Genomic DNA, 8,359 nt, shown 5'->3' with positions numbered 1-8,359 from the left:
TGGCGAAAAGATCTTGGCCTCGTGCTTGAGATATTTTGCCATCGCCGAGTACCTTATATTGGAGAACCCCGTCAACGGTCGTTGGCCGCGGGGACGGTGTTGTAGGAGCGGTTGAGCGGCGAAGTCCGGCCTAACATGTCATTGGCATTCGTAGCACGGTGCGCTACCTGGATCTCGAGCTCGATCTCCCACCATTGTTTATTCCTAGGCGGTGGAGGCGCGATGATGACGCAGGTACTCGATCTCCCACAGAGTACCTGCGTCTTCACCTCCATCTTCGGGCATCATTGACCGTAGGTATAGGCGCCCTCACGATGGCGAGTACTCCTCCTTCTTCGGGCGAAGGGCCTATGGCGCCGAAGATGACTCGTGCATCACGTTACGGATGACGATGCCATTGACGCGTCATGCCGGCGGGTACAACGACGAACGCTAGTGCCTCCCGATCCGAACAAGCCCGAGACCGACCGGACTGCACAGGGAAGGACGCTTCCCGGTGAACATCGTCGAGCCATGGGCGGTAGACGTGCGTAGAGAGCATCTGGTCGAAGTCGCGCCCGTGTCACCACGCTCGCCGGTCGATCCGGTTGAAGCGCTTTGAGTCAGGCCCGACGAAGCGAGTGATATCCGCCTCCCGCTCGTATTGAAAGACGCCCAACCACTCATGGTTATTCGATACCCACACATGGCCGTTCTACTGCACATCAGCGGCTGCGCCTAGCGCTGCACGATGAGGGTGTGGATCTCCACCCCCTCCGGAAACGGTAACACCGTGTACTCGCCGTTGGACAACTGCCATCCATGAGGCAGCCGGTAGTACCGCGACACGAGGAGACCATCTCTGTGAAGCACCATCATCTCCTCAAGATTGAGGTTTAGCGACCGCCGCTCGCCGTCCTCGACGCTTGTGCCACTCGTCGCAATCTTTGTGGTTGTGCGCCATCAACGGGGAAGAAGGTGGGTGGTGGCTAGGGTGTTTGGAGGACCGACGAGAACGAATGGAGGCGGATGTGCAGAGGAGGGCAACTATAGTGGGCGCCGGTGTGCGCATTGAAGACGCGGGTACTCTGTCGTCGACGCGTGGGTGGTTGCGTGGAGCAAACAGGTGCCGTCCATCGCACCATCGCCTTGGGTACCACGAGTGTTTTCCAGCCCCTCCCCGAAATCCGACGTGGCGCGAGGCGCCGATGTGCCCGTTTCGAGCCCGGCTCGAGGGGATGACACGGGGTTGGTGATTTTATTGAGCTCGAAAACCAGGTGGCTATTTCTAGGACACACTGATGTGAGCCCAAAAATACGAGAGGACCCCTAGTAAATTTATGAGGGTCTACTACACATCGATTTGGGATTTCTGTGCACGAAAAACATAGCTAGCAACATCATAGTGGGAGGACCCCTAGTAAATTTATGGGACCGCGGAGGCTCTATATGCTAAGACTGCTCATAGTGGGAGTAACATAGCTAGTAATATCACAAATCTCAAGATATTTTGGTGACATGATATGGTAATAAATGATGAAACGTAATGAGGTGGTAACTAGCTATGTTACCATAACATCACACAACTCAAGACAAGATGAGTCTACAACATAATAAATGATACTACCTCCGACCCAAGGAATAAGGCGCACGTATTTCAAGACGAACTTTAACCGTAAAAATTGAGCAACAAAATCTTGATTATATTATATGTAGTTAGTATCGTTGGATTCGTATTGAAAAACACTTTCTAATGACGCTAATTTCATACAAAAAATATTTATATATTTAAAGCAATTCTTGATCAAACAAAAAAGCACGTAAAACGAGGACGTCTTATTCCTTGAATCGGAGGGAGTACAATACATGACACCACATATAAATTATTACCCAATATAAAGGTAGTAACCTAAACTAGTAACATGACGTATGTTACTAGTCTAAGTTACTTCCCCACTGTAACCAGCCTAAACATGTGATCTTCGTCACAGAGTTCAGCTTCGAAAATAAATAAAGACCTACCCCAACCGTAACGGCCGTACACCGCCTTCATTTCTTCTTCGTCGCCTGACCAACGACCAACAGTCCAACACCGCCCAAGCCCCAAGGCGGCTCTGCCTCTCTACAGCTACCGCTGACGCCTCAATCCCCCTCCCAGTCACCCAACCCCCACCGCCTCCCACGCGCGTCGCCGTCGCCGCCGCCGCCGACATCGCCGTTCCCCTTCTTCGTCGCCGCGTCACTGCTGCCTCCGCCCCGTCCCCGATCTTCGGCCATTGGATTTTGAGGTACAGTACGATTTTTTGCTTTCGTCCAGCGATGGCCGTACTTAAATCCCAACGACCTTCACGGTTTGCTGATCTAGATCCGCCTATGATTTTGCCCTTGGTGCCCCTGGTGCAGCAGGCGCAGCGGCTTATCTTTGAGATGCCATAAACCCTAATCCTAAACTGAACCCCTATCTCGGGCGACGCCGTAAAATGCTGGGACTCGTGTTCCTACCTAATGGACTATATTTACAAGATACACAACCCCCCCGCCGTTCTCGATAGTTGTCTCTACGTAGTACGTTTGTCAGCTGTGTTTATTATAAATGTGCACAATGTTTGTGCTCATACAGTGCTCCGTTCTTGCTGCAAGTTAATCTGACCCACATTAAGTCACTCTTGCAATTCGTTGTTATTCCTGCAGAGGTCGCGCTCCAATGGCGACATCCGACCAACAGGTTGAGCAGGAGTATGCTGATTTCGAGGCAAGGGTCAAGAGAACAATATATATTGATCACCTCTCCCCTCTGGTTACTAGCCAAATCATCAAAGCAGCTCTTTCCCAGTGTGCCAAGGTTGTCAGTTCGGAGTTCATTGTCAACTACACGATCCCGTACGATATTCCTGCCGCTGCATTGGTGGAATTGGAGGACGAGTCGCAAGCCAAGGCTGCTGTAGACCTGATGCACGATTTCCCCTTCATAATTGGTGGGATGCCCAGGCCTGTAAGAGCTGCCTATGCGAAGCCCGAAATGTTTCGGAATCGCCCTAGCCGGCCTGGCTTGGGGATGGAATTCCGCTGGGTAAAGGAAGGAGATCCAGAGTATGATGGGATGGATAAACTGAAGAGACTTGCAAAGAGGCAAGATGCAGAGCAGATGGCACTCGTCAAGGTGAAGTAGTTGATTTATTGGCTGATCTGATGTACTTATATCAACTACTAAAAAAGATGCAAATATCTCTCTGCTTTACTCCCCTAAAAACCATTTCTCTGGAGAATATATGGCCTAATAGGTTGTAGGCAAGTGTGACCAGAGATGCCAACATATTTTTCTGGCATTCATTATCATGTTTGCGCCATTTGGATGGAGCTGACCTACATCACACACATTATTTTGTGGATTTTGATGACCATCTTCTTTGAAACATGATACACTTGCTTTGAACTAGTTGTATCCAAGCCATAACTGAATTCAGTTTTTCTCTTGCTTTTAGAATCAACTGGAAGAGGAGGAGGAGCTGGCGACACAGCAGCAGGAGACACTTGATGAAAACTACAAGAAGTACCAAATGCTTGAGGATATCGTGCGAAACGGGGAGATTGATAACCTTGCTCGCCATTATGAGATCAACCTGCGCCACGACTGATCAGTTTCGACAGTACATGAAACAGCCCCGGAGATTGCAGTCCCAGTGCAAGCTAATTTTCCTTCTGGTTCTGGGTCGGTCCACTCATGAATGTGTGTGACCGTAACAACCCATCGACTAGTTTGATGCAGCCTCACTCTACTTGTGTCCAGCTCCATCCTCTGTGTGAATAGTAGTTCGCAGTGTAATAGCTGTTAACACGTTGATGGTAACGCTTAGTGTAATCTAGTACGATCTCTGGGTTTAGCATCCCATGAAGATAATCCAACCATGTCTGATGCTGTCTTCTGTATTATGTGGAACTTGCTTATCGAAGATGTCATTGCCTTGGTTTAGTCGTGTTGATCCTGAGGATGTATTGTTGCTTCAACCTGGGAGAATCATGTTTCTTCCTTGTGATCCCAGGATTCATAATTCATTGTCATGTCGGTTTCAAGGAATAACAGCACCACAAATGCCATGTTTTCAGGTCCTGGAACAGAGGAAAAGAAATGAGGGTCTGGCTGCCTGGCTGGAGAATCTGAGGAAGAAACGGTAGGAGGAGAAAGGAAGTCATGGGAATCAAGGTTTGTCCATCCATGGCTGGCATGCCTAAGGCTAAGGGGAAGGAAGGGTGCTCTGCTTCTGGCTCTGGCTCCCGTTTGCTTCTTCAACTTTCATCTCCTCACTTTCTCCTGCTGCAAATTCCCTCTGCTGTCTCGTTTTGGGCGTGTGTTTGCAGTTGGCTGTTGCTCAGTTGCTGTGACAAGTTCAGCAAGACATGCTGACTACCATGACGGAAACTGGTCAAAGGATCCGATTCTTGACAAAACCATCTGCAACTTCTCCAGAGACCGAAATTGAAACACAAAACCAAAAAATTCTACAGCAGTCACACTAGCTAGCAATTCTCATTCATACTACTGTCATTCTGAATCTGGCATTTGATCTAAAATGATTCTGGCATTGCTTCAGTTTACATGATACTTCTGTGAATGGCACTTCACTCATTCTTCGTGTACCCGTTTTCAATTTTTTTGATAAAGAGCATATATTAATATCGCGGAGATACCAATTACACCCAGCCTCTGCAACAACATCATGTCCTAATGACATAAAGGATGCACACAACCAAAAAAAATGAGAAGAATTGCAGAAAAGAAAAGTCCCGCTACAGAGATCGAAAACTTGAAATAACCAAGACAACACTAGAAGATCATCTTCTCCATAACCAACGCTTCTGAAGAAAAACGGTGCATAAACGCTATCGTCTAGATCTTAGGTTTTCACCCTGAAGAAAGTCCTTCCTCTCAAAACAATGCCTTCAACAAGAACATTGCCAGGCACAACCAATTAAAGCCAGACCTTGGATTTTCACCCTGGAAGGTAGAACTCTGAACTTCTCCTGTGCAGTCGCCCCCACATACAAGTCGTTGTTTGAAGTCACGAAGCTCCAAGCCAATTTCACCTCACCACCAAGATCCGACCACCATTGCTCTTCCACCGATCTCGGCTTTTATGACCTTCTCCGCCAACACCATAGAAAGAAAACGAGCTCTATGATATTAACAGCTAACAGAGCTTCGAAGCGCTCCCTCTGAAACCAAACGGTCAGATAAAAAATATGGGTGCGCCCGACCGAAAACATCCAATCCAACAATCTTCATGCATTGATCGCACAATGAATTTCGCTGGCGGGACCTCGAGAACATTACAATCGAGCCAGCCCGGCGGGAAGAAGCTTCCGATCGATCTTCACTTGGCGCGAGAGAAACCATAGGACATCCACCTTTATTAGGCAGAACGGCAGGCCCCTTCGCCGCCGCCCGCCGGTCGACCTCATCGGCGGAAGAGGAGGCCGCCACCAACCACTGACCCGTTGACGAATCGTCCGTCGCCACCCCTAAAACCGAAGAAGGCCACCAACATGAGCCGCCAGAAGGAGGGGGCGCAGAGGACTCACCGGCCACCACCAGGCACGACCACGCCACCGAGAAAGCTGGATCCGTAGCCTTCGGGGTCACCCCCGCCGCCGGCCGCATCGCCGAGCCATCACCCGGCCACCGCAGCCCTTGCCAAGGCAGCCGACGCGATGTGTCGCAGAACAACCGTGCGAGGCCGCCGCCCCGGATCCCACCCAAGATCCCACCACGCTAGCCACCGACCAGCCCCGCCTCTGGCCGATCGTCATCGCCGCAGATCCAGCGCTGCCTCCGCGCGCGCGACGCGAGAGGGAGACCTGCCGCCACCAAGAGCTTCACGAGCTTTGCCCGCACGCGCGCACCGGCAACGGCAGGGAGGAGGGAGATCGGAGGAAGGGAGGAAGTGGTGGCGGCTGTAGGGCTCCGCTCGAGTCGCCCGACGCGGGGGGGCGACGCTGGGGCAGTTTCTTTTTTCTCCCCGTCCGGCCACCTGTTTTCAATTGCTAACCTCCCCTAAAATAGTAAAGAAGATAGAGTTTTACCAGTGTTTGCTACGTCGATCAAATGATGGATGGAGTACTATAATCCATCTACAAACAATTTGGCCATCTGGTGTGTTTTTAGAGCATCTCCACTCATCTCCCTGAGAAGCCCCCACGAGCCATTTTTTACATCAGGACGGCGAAAAACGGCCCAGTCGCGCCCCCAGGTTCTCGTTTTCATCCGGATTTGGGCCTAAATTCATCCGGCGATCCTACGCCATCCCCGGCCCCCCGGGGAGCGCTCGGGGACTCCGGATGGAGCAAAACCAACCGCCCACGTGTCTGCTCTTTCGTCCGGACTCTCCGGGCCATCCTCTTTTTCCCCGAAAAACACCGTTTGGGGAGCACACGACTGGAAACATACTACCCCCAGGCTTTTTATCCAATCCGAATGATAATTTGGCCGGATTTGGACGTGGGGGAGCGTCGAGTGAGGATGGTCTTAATTCGAGAAGTTGCTCCATCCACCGCCGATCTGGACCTACATAGTACTTATAGTAGGTTACCTTTGGGCCGGCCCATCTAGCCCATCAGCACATGGGCCTGATGTCGTGGGGCTATTAGGTTACCAGCAGTATAAATTCGCCGAGCAGGGCGTTCTCCTCCTCCCCTGCTCTTTCCCCCCGCCGCCGCCGTCTCCCTCTCCTCCGGTTTGCACGGGCAGCCTCCCTCGTCCACCATGGTGAGGCTCTCTCCTCCCAGCGCGATTCCATCCCCCGTCGATCTCTCTTTCTTCCGTAGCGAATGGATTGCTTGATGGTGTGGTAACGAATCCGTTCTTTGCTTCCGCAGCCGAAGCAGATCCACGAGATCAAGGACTTCCTGCTGACGGCGCGCCGGAAGGACGCGCGGTCGGTGCGGATCAAGAGGACCAAGGACGCCGTCAAGTTCAAGGTGCGCTGCTCCAGGTACCTGTACACCCTCTGCGTCTTCGACGCCGACAAGGCCAACAAGCTCAAGCAGTCCCTCCCACCAGGTTCGTGCTACCCCATCTCTTCTGCCTTGATGCTTGGTTGCTTACAAAATGTCCCTGCTAGTTCTCTCTATTACGCCAAGATCGAGAGGGGAAATATGCCAGTATACGTAACTTGTTTCGCCTTTGACGCTGGCCTTGATTAGATATATTGGGATGTGTTATTGTTGCATGCCAAATCCTGCCATGTACTTTGTTCGTGGGTTTAGACATGAACGTTGTGCTTGCAAGAGTACTGTAAGTGCTGATTTAGACTATTAGCAGTAGTGGTTGCCCTGCAAAGCTTATAAATAGTCTAAATCTGTGATAATCATAGTCAACCTACTCTTGATATGCAACTTCTACCCAATTGGATGAGATTGAAGCATCATCTTGGTGGGTTTAGATGCCACTGCTGACCACTCGCCAGTGGCCAGCGTGCCACCATTTATTTGTTCCTCTGCAAACAAAGTGCACTCGTTTGTATTATTAGTGTGCAGCATTGTTCCAATTTTAAGCAGAGTTGTACATGACTGTCATGGTAATCATGGATATGTTCAAATTGTTTGTAGTTCGTCCTCACTTTGTTCATCTTTTACGGGACATCTAGTCATTATTATTTCAACATATTGTTCCCTGTGTCCCTTCTGTTTGTCAAATTTTGCACCCATCGTAAATGTCCACTAATTTTGCTGTTCATTCTGCAGGTTTGAGCGTCCAGGAGGTGTAAGCATCAAGCCTCGCAATGCCTTCTCTAGTAGCTTGAATGTTTGATCCATCTTGCTTTAGTATCTCTATTAGCAGGCTACTTGTTACCCCTATGTGAGTTTTCATGTTTGAGACCTAAATGTAATGTTGGGAGCCATGTGGTTGGACCTGTGAGGATTTTGTATTATTTTGCTTGCTGGAGGATGGAGATTAGCTATCTTATCTTAAATTGGTTGTGCTCCATGCTATTCTCACTTGTTCCTGGAATGCCTTTATAAACCCGTAGTTGATTTAAGATTTTGAGCTGATGGAACCAGTTGTTCTTCTCGGTTGTTTGTGCCAAGGGTGTTTTGCTGCTTCTGCATGTTGTTGCCACTCGATGGTTATCACTACCTGTTTGCTTTGTTAGGTCATTTTGCTATCTTTTATCCAACACAAGATATTTGGAGTAAAGCTTACTTAGTTTCCTCAATGTTTGATCAATTGTTGTGCTTTCTAAAATGACATACCTATAGAAGGAAGTTCTGATTGATTTTTTGCTGTGTGGATCATCCCATCGAAAATGTAGATTTGAAGTTGTCCATAATTTACTTAGTACTTGGTATAACTCACACATTTGTGCACAAACAAGTGCATACGAAG

General features: G+C 49.6%; 2 protein-coding genes across 2 annotated transcripts; both read left to right on the top strand.

Annotated features, from left to right (window-relative positions):
* Window positions 1-2,195: 2,195 nt before the first annotated feature.
* On the top strand, window positions 2,196-3,928 carry LOC124677053. The gene is made up of 3 exons (XM_047213050.1): window positions 2,196-2,267; window positions 2,671-3,139; window positions 3,462-3,928. The coding sequence occupies exons 2-3, from the start codon at window positions 2,684-2,686 to the stop codon at window positions 3,612-3,614; spliced, it is 609 nt and encodes a 202-aa protein (XP_047069006.1). The 5' UTR covers window positions 2,196-2,267; window positions 2,671-2,683; the 3' UTR covers window positions 3,615-3,928.
* A 2,751-nt stretch (window positions 3,929-6,679) lies between these two features.
* Window positions 6,680-7,946, top strand: LOC124677167 (60S ribosomal protein L38-like). The gene is made up of 3 exons (XM_047213169.1): window positions 6,680-6,739; window positions 6,850-7,033; window positions 7,717-7,946. Exons 1-3 carry the CDS (start codon window positions 6,737-6,739, stop codon window positions 7,737-7,739), a joined length of 210 nt encoding a protein of 69 aa, XP_047069125.1. The 5' UTR covers window positions 6,680-6,736; the 3' UTR covers window positions 7,740-7,946.
* The last annotated feature ends 413 nt before the right edge of the window (window positions 7,947-8,359 follow it).

Source organism: Lolium rigidum, chromosome 7, assembly GCF_022539505.1.
Source record: "Lolium rigidum isolate FL_2022 chromosome 7, APGP_CSIRO_Lrig_0.1, whole genome shotgun sequence".
Lineage (NCBI taxonomy): Eukaryota > Viridiplantae > Streptophyta > Magnoliopsida > Poales > Poaceae > Lolium > Lolium rigidum.
The sequence above is the reverse complement of the archived record's forward strand: the minus strand, read 5'-3'. Positions and strand labels throughout refer to the sequence as shown.

What these genes read in the sequence shown, in the direction of transcription:
- LOC124677053 (XM_047213050.1), top strand. Translation starts at nt 2,684, where the DNA reads ATGGCGACATCCGACCAACAGGTTGAGCAGGAGTATGCTGATTTCGAG. An exon ending in AGCAGATGGCACTCGTCAAG is followed by an intron (nt 3,140 to 3,461) that starts GTGAAGTAGTTG and finishes TCTTGCTTTTAG; the next exon opens with AATCAACTGGAAGAGGAGGA.
- LOC124677167 (XM_047213169.1), top strand. An exon ending in CAAGCAGTCCCTCCCACCAG is followed by an intron (nt 7,034 to 7,716) that starts GTTCGTGCTACC and finishes TTCATTCTGCAG; the next exon opens with GTTTGAGCGTCCAGGAGGTG.